Raw genomic sequence first — 20,622 nt, forward strand, 5'->3', positions numbered from 1 at the left:
GGACGAGAGCGGTGTTGTGGCCCTGCTGTGGCCACTGAATGTTGGCTGCTACTAGAACATGGGTGTCCCCTTCTCTGCACATCTACCTTCCATCCCCAGACACTAAATGACTGACGTGTTAAAGGCTGGCCCCCTTGCCTCGAGGTGGGACCACCTTGTGAGAGCAATTCAAGCTCCCGAGGTCTGGGCTGAGATCACAGCTTTGCTCAGCTTTGCCTGGCCCTATTCTCTTCATCTTGGGAGCTCCCTCAGCAAATCAGGAGTCCCTGAACCCCTGTCCCAGGCTCTACTTCTAGGACGGTAAGTTGGGTCAGCAAGGTCAAGGTAGATCAAGGTCAAGCTCAGGAAGATCATGGATGATGAGGGGCCCTGGAGGATTTTATTCAGGAAGGGGACATGAAACGTGGAGAAAATCATGGGGCAGCAGTGGGGACAAGGGAGGAGGGAGGCTGCTGAGGGACTACCACAGCACTCTGGGCACCATAGGCTCAGCATGGATAGGACCTGGGATGGAACAGATGAGGCGAGAGTCAAGGGAGAGGATGACTCAGGTCACAAGGAGGGCACAGGAGCCCTCTGTAGAAAGAGGCCACGAGGAGAAAACGCCATGGAGACACTAAGTTCAGCTTCGCCTTGCAGAGTCCCAAAAGCCTGTGGGCTGCTAGCTTGGTAAATCCCACAAACAGCTGAGAACCAGGCCTGACACCCCAGGAGGGACCTGAGCTGGAGCATCAGTCAGGGGTTGCACTTGGCTTTGGGTAATGGAAACCTGGCTGCTGCGGCCTTTAACCAAGAAGAGGTTTATGTTTCTCACAGAACAGTAAGTCTGGGGACAAGCAGACCAGGGCTGGTGCGGCAGATCTGCAACATCAGGAAGTCCCCAGCTCCTGGCATCTTCTGCTCTTCCAGCATCAGCACGTGGCCAACCTCTGCCCCATTCAGGCTGGAGGAGAGGGAGACATAGGAAGAGAGGGGTGGCTCTGACATCAGGCAAAAAGGAAGATGCAGGAAGGGAGCAGTTCCTAGATCAGTTTATCTGGAAAACTGTTCCCGAGACCCCTGATGGCCTTCCATTCACATCTCCTTGGCCAGAACCCCATCACATGGCTGCCCCAGCTGCAGAGTGGCTGGGAACTTTTTATAAGCTGGGCAGGCTGCTTGCCCAAAGTTAGGGTTCTGTCAGTAAGAAAGGAAGAGAGAGAGCAGCTTTTTTTTTTTTTTTTTGAGACGGAGTCTCGCTCTGCCGCCCAGGCTGGAGTGCAGTGGCCGGATCTCAGCTCACTGCAAGCTCCGCCTCCCGGGTTCACGCCATTCTCCTGCCTCAGCCTCCCGAGTAGCTGGGATTACAGGCGCCCGCCACCTCGCCCGGCTAGTTTTTTGTATTTTTTAGTAGAGATGGGGTTTCACCGTGTCAGCCAGGATGGTCTCGATCTCCTGACCTTGTGATCCGCCCGTCTCGGCCTCCCAAAGTGCTGGGATTACAGGCTTGAGCCACCGCGCCCGGCCTGAGAGAGAGCAGCTTTAAAAGGTACTAGTAGGGTCTGCCACAGCTGGAGGAAAGGACCTGGGGCTATCTGAATAAAGAAGACAGTTAACGGCTACTAGAAACAGGTAAGATCCCCAGGTGGAAGAACAAAGTGCAGGCCTATCTTGACTTTGGGAAAACGGACCGTGAAGGAGTAGAGGAGAAAGAAAGGAAGCGTTAAATAAAATGTGGAATTCTCATATGCCGATTTCAAGTCTAGTTTCAGACTCTGAAATGACCATTATTTAAGAAAGCAACACACTAGTTCCTAAATAAAATGCATTTAAAATCACTTTAACCCAATTATAAGTAACACAGGTACCCCCATTGTATCCACAAAAAAGTGTAATTTCTAGAAGTTTCACTGATTCCTCCAACATACCGTGGAGCCCTCTATGTGAGGACGTAGAGACAAGATGATGGACCAAGTCCAGCTCTCCAGAAACCCAAGGTCCTGAGAAATAATGAGACTGTAACTACAGCAGTGTGGAGAGAGCTTTATGGAAAAGGGACCTTCCGAAGCATGTCTGACACGCAGCACCCACACAGTGAGGTCAGAGAGCGTGTTCCCAAGGTGGGCTCACCGACGCCACCCATGGGTATAATGACAACAGCCACAACAGCCACAGGGCTGGGGCCCAGAGGCGAGGATCCAGGGAGTGCAAGCATATTCTAAACCTAACTCTCTACCCCTACTCAAGAGGGAGCAGCAGCTTGGGGTGGGGCAGGGGGCAACGCTCTAGTTGGAAACGCTCAAGAGCACCCCAGCCCCGGGCCTTCTCTGTGGCTTATTGAGCTCTTGTTGACACGTTACTTCTCTCTTATGATTCCAGAAGTCAACCTGTCCTCCCTTGTCCTCCCAAGAAGCTTGTCATCCTTGTAAAATCTAGGTTGCTAATTTCAAACTAGTTTTAGCAGTGGAACTCTTTTTTACATCAAAACTCACTTAGAATCCTAATCTATCATAATGCAGATATATGGTATTCAATTGATCTTTTTGTGGGGTTTCTCAACCTCAGCACTAATGACATTGGGACCAGGTAATTGTTTGTGCTAGGGGCTGTCCTGCGCATTGCAGGATGTTCAGAAGCAGCTCTGGCCTCTGCCCACTAGATGCTAGTAGTATCTCTGGTCCTCTTTCTCTTCCCCTCCAGTTTTGTCAACCAGACATGTCTCCAGACATTGCCAAGTATCCCCAGGGGAGGGCAAAATCACCCCTGATTTTAACCATTGGGATCAAGTCATTGTATACCTTAAAATTTCCACATGGCCTTATTATTAAAGTCAATGAGGGTAATGAGACAACACAATATTGCCTGTGGTATAAACATGGATAATACAAGTTTTAATATCTAATCTTTTTCTAGGTTTGTTTGGATTGCACAATCTCAAAAATTCTTGACTCATCGGGAAACGTGTTTGTGTCCTCACCTGTATAATGGTGCCTAAGCCAACAGACACACATGGGCCTGAATCCACACACTGACTGACCCAGGCAGAGCAGCTGGCCCATGCAGAGTGCACAGCTGTGCACAGTTGTACACGGACATAGGAGGAAAGCACCCACTCCTGGATTGACACACCGCAGCAGGGCCTCTTTATAACCATCTCACGCCACTCCTGCCACCAAAAGGAAAAATACAACTGTACGGTACTTTCCGATTTCAACTGAGTGGGCAGTGTCTCATTTGTCTCTTAGGAGTGTGAAATATCACCCATGAAATCAAAACCGCTGAGAAAGTGCTGGTGCTGAGACCGCATCCAACCATTTCCCACTAGCTCCTAGTATTTGTTCAGTTTAAATTATAAACACCCTCGCCACTATTTCTACCAGGAATTCTCCAACCTCCCCATGTACAAGAACCACTGGAAGAGGGCCAGGCGCAGTGACTCAGGTCTGTAATCCCAGCAGGTGAGGCAGGTGGATCACCTGAGGTCAGGTGTTTGAGACCAGCCTGACCAACATGGTGAAACCCCATCTCTACTAAAAATACAAAAATTAGCCGGCCTGGGCACCTGCAATCCCAGCTACTTGGGAGGCTGAGGCAGGAGAATTGCTTGAACCCCAAGAGGCAGAGGTTGCAGTGAGCCGAGATCGTGCCACTGCACTCCTCCAGCCTGGGCGACAGAACGAGTCCGTCTCAAGAGAAAAAAAACAAAAATAAAAACAAAAAAACCCCACAACACTGGAAGAGGCTGCAAAGCATGCAGATTTCCACACTTCATCCCCAGAATGCCCCGCCTGGTAGTAGTTCCAGGTGAGGACGCTGACTGCACATGTTAACCAAGTTCCCCAGTGTTATGTGGGTGCAGCACTTTGAGAAATCCTGCCCACCAGCAAGTTTCTCACAGCTGGAGGAAAGCACGTGTAATTAACAACAGATTTTTAGCCTACATATTTTCAGATTCTCCCACAAACTGAGCAGAGTTACAAGGACCTACCTTTTGCAATGAAAAAAATTAAAATGTTGCTGTGTGAATGCACAATCAACACTGTACTAATTTTGACCATCAACCAAGATGCAAGCACTTCAATGATTCTCATGCTTTTTAATCTACTTCAAATCTACTATTCCTCTAGTGTTGAGAACACATCATTACCTGCTTTGTATAAATGTAAAAGTGTTAAGGCAATTAATTCTGAGCCCTTGGACTATATGAACATTCTCTAAAACTGTAATGTGCCCGGCACACATGATGGGATTTCGCCAAGACGTTACTGAAGTGGTAAAGATGTCAGAAGGGCGGTTACTCTCAGAGCCCAGTTCCACTTCCACCTCTCTCACACTCTCCTCCTCACTCCATGTCAAGCAAGGGCGCCTCGTGCTCGACTTGCCCTTCCTCTGCTGCCCCTCTGGTTGGCTCCCCCCTCACCATCTCCTTTCTGGTTTTCATTCAAAAGCTGCCTTCCTTGACCACCCTCTGTAAAACACCACTTCCACCCCCCCACTTTCCTGCTTTCCTTCATAGCATTCATTGCCACTGACACATATTTGCCTCTTCTCTGCTCTCCCTACTAAAATATAAGACTCCCAGTGTAGGGACTGTCCATTTTGTTCACTGTTGTAATCCAGGAACCTAAAAAGTACCTAGCATATAAAAGGCATTTAACAAGTACCTGCAGAATGAATGAACAGAAGAATGAATGATCAGTGGCCTGCAACTAGATCTCCCCACACAAAGTTAACCCAAATTCACCATGGTCCTAACAAGAGACCACTGTGAAGACCAGACCTTTTAGGTGTCCAAGTATCATAATCATTGGGTGTTTATTAAATGTCCAGATGGCACCAGGCACATGGAAAACAGGGATTGAGATCCTTTTTCAAACAAGACCCACTGTATGTGTTTGTTGAGGGAAGGCTAGGGGAACAGTATAAAATGACTGTCACCCCCTCCCCCCCACCACGGAAGAAAATGGCAAATGGATCTTTTCTTTTTTTTTTTTTCTCTCTCTTTTTTGTTGTTTTTGAGACAAGGTTTCACTCTGTCACCCAGGCTGGAGTGCAGTGGCATGATCACAGCTCACTGTAACCTCGAACTTCTAGGCCCAAGTGATCCTCCCGCCTCAGCCTCCCGTAGCTAGGATGATAGGTGTGTACCATCACACTCAGCTACATTTTAAATTTTTTTGTAGAGTCTCACTTTATTGCCCAGGCTGGTCTCAAACCCTTGGCCCCAAGCAATCCTCCCACCTCAGCCTCCCAAAGTGCTGGAATTTTCAGGCGTGAGTTACCACACTTGCCTTTTTTGTTTGTTTGTTTTTGTTTTTAAGAGAAGAGCAAAGAGATGAAATACTCAACTGTTTGGCTATTTGATAACAGCCAAATCACTCAATCTCTTTGAGGATGTTTGGTGATCTGTAAAAAGCTGGGTTGGGTGACAAGATTTCTATGGCCCCTTCTCCAGTAAAATGTTATGATTCTCACTCATCTACATTTCAAAAGAAGAACAAGAAACATGAAGCTTAGCTTACTCAATGGATATAATATGTTACAGCCATCTAGGGGAGAAAACCAGAAAGCTGGAATAAGTGGGAGAAGATGGATTTAAGACATAAAAATGAAAGACAGTGGGGGAACACTGGGGTGGAGAAAACAGAGTGGAGGTTGAGAGACAGGAAATTCTGGGAAGGGAGAACTCCAAAGAAAAGCCAGGAACAGGAAGAGAAGCCCAGCATTGTTCTTCCTTTTGCTTCCTGGGGCTGGGGAGTTTCGGAGGAACTCCTCTTTACAAATTCTTACAAGCAGACCTACCCACAAAATGATTACAGGCAGCACCTCAGAGATCCTCCTCTGATTCCAAGACCTGCCCCTGCCGCCCGCTCCCCTCCCCACAGGAGAGGTTCCAGCCAGAAGTGTAGAAGGTTGCCCTAAACTGGATTTTAAAAGTGGGGCTGAGGAAGGACCCTCTTCATCATTCATAGTAAATTCACGATTTCTGCCAAAACATACAACCTGAGTTCTGTCAAGGTGGCGGAGAGACCCATCTTTAACTGGCAAATGCTGAGGATCTGGATAAAACACACCCTCCAAAGGCTCCATCAAAGCACCTTGGTGAAGTGCACTGATCTCTGTGCATAAACACCCTCACATGTGTTTAAATATATTTTAAAACTTATATTCTGCCTGGAAAGCCTCTTTCAGGGGCAGCTGTAGGGCTAGTCTATACCAGGTAAATGTATGGGTCAGAGCTGGTTGACCAGATGCCTGACAGCTACAAGGACTGCAGTCCCCTAAAATAGCAGTGACAATGGGTGGTTGGGGGCTAGAAGGAACCTTCTGGTCCAGCAAAGCCACACTGTTAGTGTTCCTCCACCCTGTTTTCTTTTCTTTCTCTCTCTCTTTTTTTTTTTTTTGAGATGGAGTCTCACTCTGTTGCTCAGGCTGGAGCCAGGTGGCACGATCTCAACGCAACCTCCGCCTCCCAGGTTTCAAGCGATTCTCCCGCCTCAGCCTCCTGAGTAGCTGGGATTACAGGTGCGTGCCACCACACCCAACTAATTTTTGTATTTTTAGTAGAAATGGGGTTTCACCTTGTTGGCCAGGCTGGTCTTGAACTCCCAGGTTTCAAGCGATTCTCCCGCCTCAGCCTCCTGAGTAGTTGGGATTACAGGCGTGCGCCACCACACCCAACTAATTTTTGTATTTTTAGGAGAGATGGGGTTTCACCTTGTTGGCCAGGCTGGTCTTGAACTCCTGACCTCAAGTGATCTGCCCACCTTAGCCTCCGAAAGTGCTCGGAGGTGTGAGCCACCGCGTCCGGCCCTCCACCCTGTTTTCTGATGGTACCAGAGGAGACAAAACAAATTCTGCAAGAAAGCTCAGTGTTGTGGGCATGACTTCTGTAATGACCATGGAAAGGGCAGACACTGAGAAGCCCCACGGTAGCTTCCGATGCTAGATTGGCCACAGCACCCACAACCTGGAGGCTGCAGTTTTTAAACTTTATCTTGAAATAATTTCAAACTTAAAGTTGCAAAAATAGTACAAAGAATTTCCATCTGCCCTTTAACCAGACTCCCCAGTTGTTACCATTTTATCACATTTGTGCTGCCATTCCATTAGTATACTGTGTGCATATTTATTGGACCATTTGAAAGTTGAAGACATGATGACACCTACCCCTAAATATTTCAGTATTTCCTAAAAACAAAGACATCCCCTTTAAACAACCACGGCATAATGATAATTAGGAAATTAACACTGATTCAGTACTGTTACCTAAAGACCTTATATAAATTTCTCCACTAGCCCCAATGACGGCCTTAGAACAAAAACAGCAAGTATATATGTTATTTTCTGTTACAGAGTCCAGTCTAGGATCGTTTGGCATTCACTGTCATGTTCTTTTAGCCTTCTTTAATCTGAAACAGTTCCTTTTTCTTTCACGACCTTGGCATTTTTGAAAAGTACAGGTCAATTATTTTGTAGAAAGTCCCTCAACTAGAGTTTGTCTAATGTTTCTTCATGATTAGATTCAATTTATGCATTTTTGGCTGGAATATCACAGAAGTGATCCTGTGCCCTTCTCAAAGCACTTCTCAGGAGGCATGTGATGTTGATTCGATTAAGGGTTAAGGTGGTAGACGATAGGTTTTTCCACTGTCGAGTTAACTATTTTCCCTTCATAATTAATAGTGACTTGATGGGAGAAACTTAGAGACTAAGTAAATATCCTGTTTATCGTCAAATCTACTTGTTTCAGTATCGACTGGTAGATTCTTGCAGGAGAAGGACATGACTGTGTGAAGTCAAACAAATTCAAACCTCAGGAATGAAACTAGGGCTGGATAAAACAGTAGGTGATGAACAAAAATTAACATGTAAGACTCATACCAGACTTAATTCCCCCGTTTATGTTCACTCTTAGCTATTAAAAAAAAAAAAGAAATAACCTCCAGATTTGCTTTTGAGAATACAGTATATATGAGTTGGGAGTATGGTAATTTCTCTATTGGTGCTTCCATGTCTGCTAGAAACTTAGCCCTTCAATTCACAAAGTGTCCAGTGGCAGCAAGAAGAGATACCCAGGTCCAGAGAGCTAACAGCTGGAGCCATCCTCACACCAATGCCTGATTTTCCAAGGGCAACGCTGCGTGGCTCAGCTTGGTGATTCCCGGCTCACGGTGGCACAATGTAGGGTGCTACATTTAAAAACAAGAACTCTACTCTCAACTGATGAACAGGTTTAGAAACTCTGATTTGCCTTATTCAAGAAATATTTTTAAAACCCTGTTAGCACACAAATAGAAATTTCAGAAAATAATGTAAGAACAGAACATTTAAGAATCACTGTTATCTTACAACCCAGGGATACCCACTGTTAACATTCTGGTCTGTATTCTGTCAGCTTCTGCTCTCTGCATAGATATATTACCATGACGGGGATCATGCTATCTACACCAGCCTCATTCAAAGTGCATTCCACTCGGGAATGAAGTCCTACAAAAAAGGATAGATTTTTCCCAATTCTCCCAGGAATGATCTATAACTAGAATCATTCCAGAAGCAAGGAGAGAAGTTAATTCATAACATACAATGGTTGCCTGACAGTATTGGGGCAAAAGTCTCCTGTAGAACCTCAGTTGAGAAGAGCTGGCCTGTATGGTTGTCTAATTTCCTTTGTTTACCTAACAATCCTTTAAATAAAAATTTCATAAGCTTCTTCCATACACCAGGCACTGGGAATATAAAAATAAATAAGACACAGCCACTTTCCTCTTTAAATGAATAATCCAGCCAGGAAAACTGAAAATGCCCAAATACTCAAAATACCAACTAATGCTGTGATAGAGGAGCTACAGTAGACCTTGCGCATCCTGGGCAGGAAACCACAGGCTCCATCAGAGGAATCAGGGAGGCTTCCCTGAGGAGGTTATGTATGAATGGGTCCTTGAAGAATGACTAAGACTCTGGAGACAGAAGAGAGAGAGGAGGAGGCATTCCAGATGGAAGGTAATGCCAAGACACACAGAGAGAGGTGTATGCTGGGGCCTGGGGAGGAGTGGGTAGAAGATGCAGCTAGGAAGGAACCAGGCCCTCTTATGTTACACAAAGGAGATGGTCCTAAGTGGTTCTTAAGTAGGAGAGTGGTGAGCTCATATTGGAATGAAAGAGGCCAAGGGACAGGGTGGTCAAAAGGCCATTGAGATCAGTGTGGTGAGGGGTGACGGAGGAGCTGAGCCACAGCTAGAAAGGCCGGAAGGTGGCCAACCAAGAGATGTGGAGGAGGAAGGTGCCACAGGACTTGGTGACCAAGCCAGGAGGGGCTATTATTATAGCACTAGGCCAGCCAAGATCCATCCTGTGTAGCAAATTCAGGAGGCTAAAGAGGGGGAGGTGCAGGGGAGAAGGTATGCAAGAAGGCTTCAAATGTTACTGTTTCTCAAGATGATTTAATGGCAAAGGTAGGGGTGTCCCTCAAAGAGAAAGAGGCCAGAGGGAGCAAGACATGACCCTAGGGGTAAACTGAAGAAATTGCCCCAAAACTGCCCCTCCCCTAGGGGTCCCACCAAGCTTTTACATAATAGCTCTCCTGTGGTGGGCCTGTGTGACAGCATATTATACACGCAGAATCCGCTACGACAGAACAACTCTGCGGCAATCCCATGAATGCCTCAAATACAGCAAAATCTAGAAGCTAAATGTTTAATGGAACACTTCCCTCGTAACCCAAAGGAAATACAAGTAGTTGGGCTGAATAAATAATACTTAATAGGAGAAAGCGAAAGTCAGCAGAACTGACTATTAACAAAAAGCAATTCTGGGATCCAGTACCCAAAGGCTCCAACATGTGGGGCTTTTACTAAACTTCAGCAGAATGGAGAACACAGAGTATCAGATGATGGGAAAGTTTGTGAGCAAATTCTAAAACAATGAAGAGCCCACTGCCCCAGAAAGAGTAAGGGTGAAAGTTCTTAAGGTTTTGGAGCATAAAAGTGATATCACCAAATAGGACCTTAGAAATATTCAGGGAACACCCTGTCCAGGTGGATGGGAAGGGAAGGTGGGGAATTTGCTAGGCAGTTTTTTCCAATAACCCATGGTATTCAGTAATCCTGTATGTCTCATAGGAACAGAAGAACCAAAGGAGTCATAGAAAGCTCCAAATCAGAAAACAATAATGACCCTAGAAAAGGAACTGGAGGGACAGTGACTGAGACAGTGATAACCTGGAGTTTGGCACGACCTGGCAATTTAGGGTTGGAAGGAGAAGGAGAATGTATTGTACAGGAGACAAAAGGAGATTTTGTTTGGGCTGCTTAAAACTCAGAACAAGTTACATTTCCATTTCTAAAACCAACAACATATATTCAGGTCTAACTAAAACATATAATTTCCTTTTATGCCCCAATCACATCCCTTTTACTGTTGGCTCTGAAATTCTGGGAAACCAGCATTTGGGCAGGCTCCCCAACAGACATAACAGTTTTTAATTATACAACCCATTTTTGATCAAATAGGAGTATGTGCCTGGGGAGATAGCAACAAGAAACACACACACTGTCCCTACTTCAAAAAGCTCTCACAGGCTGGGCATGGTGGCTCATGCCTGTAATCCCAGCACTTTGGGAGGCTGAGGCGCGTGGATCACCTTAGGTCAGGAGTTCAAGATCAGCCTGACCAACATGGCAAAACCCATCTCTACTAAAAATACAAATATTAGCTGGGCGTGGTGGCGTACACCTGTAGAGTCGCAGCTACTCGGGAGGCTGAGACAGGAGAACCAGTTGATCCTGGGAGGCTGAGGTTGCAGTGAGCCAAGATGGTGCCACTGCACTCCAGCCTGGGTGACAGAGCAAGAATCTGTCTCAAAAAAAAAAAAAAAAAAAAAAAAAAAACCCCACAAGAAACAAAATACTCTCATAATTTCATTTTAAAAAGCAGACAAGTAGGTCTATTTTAACTTATCTATGTTGGACATGGGGGCAGAGTGTCAGATGATGTTTCAGATTTGGGATGTATGTGTGATATGGTTTGGCTGGGTCCCCACCCAAATCTCAACTGGAATTGTATCTCACAGAATTCCCACGTGTTGTGGGAGGGACCCAGGGGAGGTAATCGAATCACGGGGGCTGGTCTTTCCCGTGCTATTCTCATGATATTGAATAAGTCTCACGAGATCTGATGCGTTTATCAGGGGTTTCTGCTTTTGCTGCTTCCTCATTCTCTCTTGCTGCTGCCATGTAAGAAGTGCCTTTTGCCCTCTACCATGATTGTGAGACCTTCCCCAGACATGTGGAACTGTAAGTCCAATTAAACCTCTTTCTTTTATAAATTGCCCAGTCTCAGGTATGTCTTTATCAGCAGCATGAAAATGGACTAATACAGTAAATTGGTACCAGTAGATGGGGCATTGCTGAAAAGATACCCGAAAATCTGGAAGCAGGTTTAAAACTGGGTAACAGGCAGAAATTGGAACAGTTTGAAGGGCTCAGAAAAGACAGGAAAATGTGGGAAAGTTTGGAATTTCCTAGAGACTTGTTGAATGACTTTGCCCAAAATGCTGACAGTAGCATGGACAATAAAAATCCAGGCTGTGGTGGTCTCAGATGGAGATAAGGAACTTCTTGGGAACTGGAGAAAAGGTGACTCTTGTTATGTTTTAGCAAAGAGACTGGCAGCATTTTGCCCCTTCTGTAGAAATGTGTGGAACTTTGAACTTGAGAGAGATGATTTAGGGTACCTGGTGGAAGAATTTCTAAGCAGCAAAGCAGTCAAGAGGTGACTTGGGTACTGTTAAAGGCATTCAGTTTTAAAAGGGGAACAGAGCATAAAAGTTCAGAAAATTTGCAGCCTGACTATGCGACAGAAAAGGAAACCCCATTTTCTGGGGAGAAATTCAAGCCAGCTGCAAAAATTTGCATAAGCAGCAAGAAGCCTAATGTTAATCCCCAAGACCATGGGGAAAATGTCTCCAGGCGACATCAGAGACACTCACGGCAGCCCCTCCCATCACAGGCCTGGAGGCCCAGGAGGAAAAAGTGGTTTCATGGGCCAGGCCCAGAGTCCCCATGCTGTGTGCAGCCTAGGGACTTGGTGCCCTGTGTCCCAGCCACTCTAGCCGTGGCTGAAAGGGGCCAATGTACAGCTTGGGCTGTGGCTTCAGAGGGTGGAAACCCTAAGCCTTGGCAGCTTTCATGAGGTGTTGAGTCTGCGGGTGCACAGATGTCAAGAACTGAGGTTTGGGAACCTGTGCCTAGATTTCAGATGTATGGAAAGGCCTGGATGCCCAGGCAAAAGTTTGCTGCAGGGATGGGGCCCTCATGGAGAACCTCTGCTAGGGCAGTGCAGAAGGAAAATGTGGGGTCAGAGCCCTAATGGGGCACTACCTAGTGGAGCTGTGAGAAGAGGGTCACTGTCCTCCAGATCCCAGAATCGTAGATCCACTGATAGCTTGCACCATGTACCTGGAAAAGTCTCAGGCACTCAACACCAGCCCATGAAAGCGACCAGGAGGGAGGCTGTAACCTGCAAAGCCACACGGGCAGAGCTGCCTAAGACCATGGGAACTTAACTCTTGCATCAGCATGACCTGGATGAGAGACATGGAGTCAAACGAGATCATTTTGGAACTTTAAGATTTGGGCCAGATGCGGTAGCTCACACCTGTAATTCTAGCACTCTGGGAGGCCAAGGTGGAGTACTTGAGGTCAGGAGTTCAAGACCAGCCTGGCCAACATAGTGAAACCCCATCTCTATTAAAAATACAAAAAAAAAATTAGCCAGATGTGGTGGCATGCACCTGTAATCCCAGCTACTTGGGAGGTTGAGGCAGGAGAATCACTTGAACCCAGGAGGTGGAGGTTGCAGTGAGCTGAGATCACATGCCACTGCACTCCAGCCTGCGCAACAGAGAGAGACTTTGTCTCAAAAAAAAAAATTTACTTCTCCTCTGGATTTCGGACTTGCATGGGGCTTGCAGCCCCTTTGTTTTGGCCAATTTCCCCCATTTGGAATAGCTGTCCCAATGCCTGTACCCCTATTGTATCTAGGAACTAACTAACTTGCTTTTGATTTTACAGGCTCATAGGCAGAAGGGACTTGGCTTGTCTCCGATGAGACTTTGGACTGTGGACTTTTGGGTTAATGCTGAAAGGAGCTAAGACTTTGGGGGAGTGTTGGGAAGGCATGATTGGTTTTGAAATGTGAGGACATGAGATTTGGAGGGGCCGGGAGAGGAACGATATGGCTTGGCTCTGTCTCTACCCAAATCTCAACTTGAATTGTATCTCCCAGAATTCTCACGTGTTGTGGGAGGGACCCAGGGGTAGGTAATTAAATCATGGGGGCCGGTCTTTCCCGTGTTAGTCTCACAATAGTGAATAAGTCCCATGAGATCTGATGGGTTTATCAGGGATTTCCACTTTTGCTTCTTCCTCCTTCTCTTTTGCCTCCACCATGCAAGAAGTGCCTTTTGCCCTCTGTCATGATTGTGAGACCTTCCCCAGCCACATGGATCCTTAAGTCCAATTAAACCTCTTTCTTTAGTAAATTGCCCAGTCTGGGGTATGTCTTTATCAGCAGAGTGATAATACAATGTGTGTCTTAGGAAAGGGCTCCCAGAGGAAAGAATGTTTCTGCCCAGGTCTGAATAGGAACTGGAGTGGGATGGGAGAGGCAGGTGCCTCGGGAGCAGGGACAGTGGGGATGGATGGCAGAATGTCAAGTGCAGCGTGCCTAAAGAATGCCAAGTGCAGTGTGCCTAAAGGGTCTACCCAGGAGGGCACAGCACCCTGAGACGCTAGAAAAGCAAGCAGTCCATGCCACAGGGGGCCGCAATTTTACTCAGCATAAAAGGGAGCAACCGGTGGTGGGGTGGTTTAAAGTGGAACTGGATTTTGGAGACCTCTCTCGAGGCTGGACTGGAGATGGGGAAGTCCTCTCATGAAGCAGGACGAGTTAGGAGACTGCTATGGAGCTGAAAGCAAGCGATGATGGCATTGCCCAGGAGCGCACTCACCTGACAGGATGGAGCCATCTCTCAGGCCCCTGAGATCATCCTGGCCAACTTCACCAGGAGCTGTTCCACGGGGCAGGCTGGGAATGCACTACAGACCACAAAGACATGGATACAACAGCTTCATTTACCACCTCCAGGCCAGACTGCCTGAGTCTGAACCCAGCTCTGCCCCCTATGGCTTCTTAACCTCTCTTCCTCAATACCCTCCTTTATAAAATGGGGATGACAATGGCACCAAACACTTAGGGTTGTGGTGAAAATTACATTAGTTAGTATATGTAACATATCTACAATAGATGAGAATAAAGTGAGTAGGAAAGCATTTATTTCTTTTTGTCATATCTATGTTTTGTAGCATGTGGGTTCACTTGTGGGGGAAGGGAGTGAACTTACCGTGAAAAGCAGAGTATAAAGCAGCTCATTAATAATTTACATAGTGTGCAGCTGTGTTATTAGGTGCATAAGAGTTTAGAAATGGAAACTTTTTGGGAAATTGAAACTTTGATCCACCTGTTTCTTTTCAATTTTTAAAATGTAGTTACTAGAAAATATAAAATTAGATGTGTGGCTCAGGTTATATTTCCACTGCACAGCAGTGATCTAGAGGAAGGATGAGCAAGAAGCCCACATCAGTTCCCAAGTCCTGGGTGACAACAACTAGATTGCAGAAAGTGACAAGCAAAGAGAGGAGAGTATCAGAGGCCATACTTGTCCTACTCTCTTCTGCTAGAGTATAGATTAGAGATGAGAATAAGATGTTTATGAAAAGCAAAAAGGGGGTGAAGAACAGGGCAGAAGAGGATAAAAATGCAGACGCTGAGGAGAAGGAAGGCTGAGGAAGAAACGATACGTGTAACAGAAAAACTGCCCCTGCTCAGAACTCAATACACATAAGCCCTGAATCATGAAAAAGACATGGTCTTAAACACAGCCTTAACGGTCAAAAGACAGAAGTACTATTCCACCAAAGCAGACCTTTCTAATCTGTTATCAAACTGATCCTATCCTATCACATGATACTTAAGTGTTATAATTCCAGATGTTAAAAATTGAAGGAAAAAAGGAAAGAATTCATGGGTACAGGACTTGGTGAACCATCCAATAACTTAATTCTGAATATTGTTCCATGCTGTAATAACAGGACAACAAAAATGTCTTACATGGCCTCAAAAACCCAAATAAGAAATGGGCTTTTCCTCTAGGTCACGGATAATTTTGAGCAGAAATGCAGAGAAAGCAGGCCAGAGAAGTAGACATAAAGTATAGGAAGTACAGTATTATGAGAGCTCAAAGAGCGGGGGTTTGTTTGCAGCAAGAAAGGTGGGAGTAGAGACCAAGCCAGGCAGTTTCATCGGAGAAACACTTCCCTTAGGTCGAGGCTCTTTAGGAGCTAACGGTTCCCCACAGCTCAGCTTGCCCTGCTGCCTAACCCACTGGGAGACTGCGGCCTATAGGTGACGACACTTACTGACACCATACATAGCCAGGTAGAAACTGATCCTGACTGCTAGAAGGACTCCTGATTCCTGCCCCAGTCTCCTTAGAACTGTCGCCCTCATCAGCTAACAGGAACTATCAATGTGGTCATTTCAAAACTGGAATAAAATAGGTGTGCCCAGGGCTCCTAAAACAGCAATACCACGCCTAGGTATAGACCTATCAGAAATGCATACAAATATGTACCAAAGCCAGACTCTAGAGTGGTCACAGTGGCACTTTCTGTAACAGACAAACGCTGAAACTGCCCAAATGTCACGGACAATGCGTGACTATGTGGTATATTCACCCGATGGCCCCTATCACCAATGAGTGAACATGCTTCAACCATGGGCAGCACCATGAGTGACTCTCAGAAACTCAATGCTTAAGGAAAGAAGACATACACTAGCCGGGCACAGTTGCTCACGCCTGTAACCTCAGCGCTTTGGGAGGCCAATGTGGGAGAACAGTTTGAGGCCAGGAGTTGGGGACCAGCCTGGACAACATGGTGGGAGCCGTCGCTACAAAAATAAAATAAAATAAATTAGCTGGGTCTGGTGGTGTGCACCTGTAGTCTCAGCTACTGAGGAGGCTAAGGCAGGAGGATTGCTTGAGTCCAGGAGTTCAAGGCTGATCCTGGGGGAGGCCATGACTGGAGTACAACACAAGGGGAGCTCCCAGGGTCCCGGCCAGTTCTGTTTGTTGATCTAAGTGTTGAGTGCATGGGCACGTTCAGGCTGGAAAATTCATTGAGCAGGACACTTATGGTATGTCTACTTTCCTAGTATCTACGCTATACTTTAAAAAAAGAAAAAAAAAAGAAACCTTTGTCTGTCTGGTGTCCAGGTAAGACAAGCCTGGTAGTGTCCTTGAAGCCTCAAAGCTGACTTTTCTCCTGCTCCCTTACGCATTTCGCTTGCTTCTCCTTTGCACATGTGCTTAAGCTGGCTGTCTCCTGGGCGAGCCTGCGTGTCACCAACATATTTATGGTTTCCTCCCACACCAGGCCTGTGATTCACCCCAGTTTGGATGCCTCTGCTAACTTATGCCACCCACACTGATCCAGCCCTTGCTTTTCCTTCCTCAGCAGTTAGGAAGCTCGGAGCATCATTAACGTGTGTATATTCTCAGTTGTTTTACTTCTGCCTGAGCTTCCCAGCAGACTAAAACCACGGAGCACGCCCTTTGGGAGTGATCTCAGTCCTCCATCGTGTCCACAGGCAGTGCGGATTAAATTGCTCCTCAGGAGCCAGTAGAGTGTGGAAGGTGAGAGCCTTATCCCTTCTCCCAGAAACTGCTGGCTCCAAGACACCCACTTCAGCCCTCCAGGACCTGGAATGGACTCCCACAGAGGACTCACTAACCTCTTTTCATTCACTGCCTCCTGAGAGTCAACCTGCTAGATAAATTCCCCTCACCGCTGCAAACAGTCCCACAAGGCAAGCAGAGAAGAACCAGAGGAGGCAAACCAAAGAACAAAGAGTGTGTTCTTATTCTGCCATGGATATATCCTTAACATTCATCACCAATCTATTTTGGTAACATGCAACAATTTACAATTTATGCCAAAATTATAAGAACCGTCTAAACAGTCGTAAATGTGAGCTCTCAGAATTTATGCCTGCCAGCCCTCTCTCTTCCATGAGCCCCTTCATGCCTTTCTATCTCACCTATTTCTTTTCTTGCCTAGACGAAGAAACGCTGATCATAATCAAGAATATCCAAGGGTCATTTCATCTTACAAAAACAGCAGCACCCATATAACAGGCACACGGGTAAAAGACTCAAGACATGCTGGTTATATGCTCTCGCAGTTCGTATGAATCTCCTTCTCAAAGTGACAGCTGGAATTCAGGTGCTTCCAGGCTCTGTGACTACCAATGTTGGACACTCCTCGAAGCTGTCAAGCTCTCAGGATTACCCAAGTGAAACCACAACCTGTCCTGACTGTATTCAAGTCTGTGCCCCTTCATGCAGCAGAAATGGATTCCTCTTCCACAGTTTCAGCAGCTGTATCCTTCCGTTGAAAAGGATTAGCAGCCATAAGCCCGGGGGAGGGCAGCTAAACACCAGAGGGCAGGAGACGAGTCTCCTTCCTCTCTGTGACACCCAGCACGGCTCTGGCACGAGGCGCAGGCAACCACCGGTGCCAGATGAAGCGCAGCACATAAAACCATTTTCCCCCTTCAAATGAACGATGCCTAATTAAGCAAAGGCCGCATGCATGACTTAAGACATGAAGATATAAAATTCGTCTTCCGAGTCAGCTAGTGATTCTGCAGGACCCTCTATCCTCGTAAACGTATTTTTTTGTCATTAGAAAAACCCGGGGCCTGGAACGGACCTCGGCCATAAGGGTAAGCTTCTCAGGAGAGACCAAGAGCCGGAGCCCCACAGCGGGATCAGTGTCTGCCAAGGTCACCAAGCTGGTGTGGGGTAGGGGCAGGGCTCCTCGGGGATGCTCTCGGAAAACCCTGTGTTACTTACACACGCAAGGCGTACAATGAATGCACACCCGCGTCAAGCCACGGCTTACAATTCAGAAGAAATCAAAAGGTCGCCAAAACCTGTCTTCTCTGCAAGGCTGGCTGCAGAGAGGGTGCAGGGAAGGTCACCGGCGAATTTCTACCAGCGGCCCCACATCACGCCTCCCCGATGGATGCAGAGAGCGGTTTCAGGAGCCGCTAGTAACCCTGCAAGGGGTCCCCTAAGCCCATCCCAGGAAAACGAGTTAACTCGGCTCTGCTAGCTCCGAAGCTTCCAGCAATGAATTAAATCCCAAGCTGCAGTAGAAAGCGGCGCGGAAAGGGCCACTGCGGCTGGACCCGACAACCGGCGGTCCGCCCCACCCTCCACCGCCTCCACACCTGCCCGGGCGCCCCTGCCCGGTCCACACGGCCCGGGACCACGACCCTTCGCCTGCGCCCCGGCCGGGCTCGCCTGAGGGTGCCGTGCCCTGGGCGCTGCCCGCGGCGTTCGAGGCGGAAACGCCGCGCCTAGCCGGGCAGAGACAGGTCGCCGCCGCAGCCCCCAGCCCCCGGGCCCCCGCGACGCCGAGGAGGGGGCTGCGCCACGTACCTCGGCCGGCAGGTGCCGCCGCTGCCTCTGTCCGCGGCTGCAGGGGACGCCGCTCCGCCCAGCCCGCGGCCTTCCTCCGCATACTAGTGAGGGGGCGCCGGCCGGCAGCCAGCCCGGGACCCAGCACCCCCACCCGCCCCCGGCACCGCACTCGCGCCCATTCAGCCGTGGGCCGCCGCTCCCCCGCGCAGATGCGGAGGAGGGGCGCGTGGGCGGGGTCTGGCGTCACGAGGACGCGGAAGGCCAATCGGAGAGCACGATGCCTCCGCAGAGGCCCCGCCCCCGGGCGCGCGGCCCGTCCGCCCTGCGGAGCAGTGGGCACTGTCGGAGTAGGGCGCCCCTTGCAGGGACGCACCCGGGGCGGGGGCCGGGCTGGGGCGAGCCCCTCTTGGTTCTGGAGAGGAAATGATAAACAGTTTGTAAAAGCATAAATATTCGTGAAAATAAAAAAATTCAGGAAGGAAACAAAGCTTAAGGCAGTGATTGATAGGTTATTTTTTGGACACAGCTGAGCGTATACTGTGCGCCTGCAACTTTCCGGTGCTTTCGGACCGGACTCCAGTGAAGCCAGTCAAGGAGGTCGACTTCCTTTCAGAGCGGCAGACACAGCGCCGCGGCCGTGTGCCTGCAATCCCCTTCTGGGTTTGAAAAAGAAGATCCTAGACACCGAGCCAAATATGTTTGCATAAACTGGGAGCCTCATCTCTCTTTTTTGTAACAGCTTGGCGCAGGACAGCTGGTTTGGAGATGTCTCTGTTCTTCCCTTGGTGGGGGTGCCGGAAAAAAATGTGCTGCCTGGGCGATCGAGGTTGGGGCAAAAAGCGTTGTGAAGGAAACGTGGGAGGACTCTACTTTCACACCTCCCAAAAGGGTTTTACCATAAGACTATTTCTGGATTGTTCTAACGTGAGGATATTGGGAGCATTTTGAAAATATTGGAGGAAAAGCTGTCACTGGGCGATTTAAATCCGGTAAGTTGGCCGAGGCTAGCCAGGCAGAGCTGCTGAGTACCTTGCCCTCTTAATCTTGGAGATCAGCCCAAGGTCCATGTGTTACAGGAAAGGGGTCCCGATCTAGACCCCAAGAGAGGATTCTTGGATCTCATGCAAGAAACAGTTCAGAGCAAATCCACAGTGCAAAGTAAAAGCAAGTTTATTAAGAAAGTAAAGTGGTGTCTGGGCACGGTGGCTCACGCATAATCCCAGCACTTTGGGAGGCTGAGACGCACAGATCACCTGATGTCAGGAGTTCCAGACCAGCTGGCCAACATGGCAAAACCCCGTCTCTACTAGAAATACAAAAATTAGCCGGGCGTGGTGGCGCATGCCTGTTGTCTCAGGTACTCACGAGGCTGAGGCAGGAGAATCGCTTGAACCCGGGAGGCAGAGGTTACAGTGAGCCGAGATCGCCACTGCACTCCAGCAGGGCATTCCTGAAAATAAGAGGAGGGACGTATCCAACTAAGGTACAATGCTTGTAATGCTTGTATATATGGGGAGATATCTTCTGCTACAAGGGTTTGTGATAAAGGATTAATTTTCCTAATTACCATATTTTGCAATAATCAATATTATTATTTTTAAAGCAAAATTAGGAATGCCTTTGTTCTCCAGATATCGGGATATCTGGACACTCTCAAGTCTGGGTCTGTTTAGTAAGCATTATTAATTTGTTCCCTTAACCATAAACATCTAGAGGCTAGGAATGCCTAACTTTCAGGGAATGCGGACTAGCAAGTCCCAGCCTCATTTTTCTAGCCTTCACTCAAAATGGAGGCACTCTGGTTTAAACGCCTCTGACACATGTGCTTGATGCAACACTCTTTACCGCTCTCTGTCTCCGCTGCCCCTACCCTTCTCTTCCAGATTCCCCTTGTCTGCAAAGCCAGTCCTGATAGCATTATGGCTGCCATGAGAGTCAGCATTATCCCAGCTTCCAAGGATGGGTGTAAGGTGGGGGTGAGGAAGAAAAGGAACTTGAAGCTACCTCCTGCCCTGGCATCACAAGACATCTGTTAAGCCCTTACTACCTCATTCACTCCACTCACATTAGGTTGACCCTCTTGGGCAGCAAGA

General features: G+C 47.7%; 1 protein-coding gene across 9 annotated transcripts in view; it reads right to left on the minus strand.

Annotated features, from left to right (window-relative positions):
- LOC105465394 (ST3 beta-galactoside alpha-2,3-sialyltransferase 5) overlaps window positions 1–20,622 on the minus strand; it is a 79,761-nt gene that overhangs the window by 34,471 nt on the left and 24,668 nt on the right. Inside the window, exon 1 of one of the 9 annotated variants that reach the window (XM_071077020.1) lies at window positions 18,548–18,759. The exons of 4 other annotated variants lie outside the window; for them this stretch is intronic. In XM_071077020.1, coding sequence (XP_070933121.1) covers window positions 18,548–18,629 — 82 coding nt within the window. In that variant the 5' untranslated portion in view covers window positions 18,630–18,759. Of the gene's footprint in view, window positions 1–13,990; window positions 14,010–17,956; window positions 17,975–18,547; window positions 18,760–20,622 lie in introns of those variants that run through there. 4 more of the 9 variants (XM_071077014.1, XM_071077021.1, XM_071077017.1 and 1 more) reach the window with 4 other exon arrangements.

The sequence above is a fragment of the Macaca nemestrina genome, chromosome 13, assembly GCF_043159975.1.
Source record: "Macaca nemestrina isolate mMacNem1 chromosome 13, mMacNem.hap1, whole genome shotgun sequence".
Taxonomy (NCBI): Eukaryota; Metazoa; Chordata; class Mammalia; order Primates; family Cercopithecidae; genus Macaca; species Macaca nemestrina.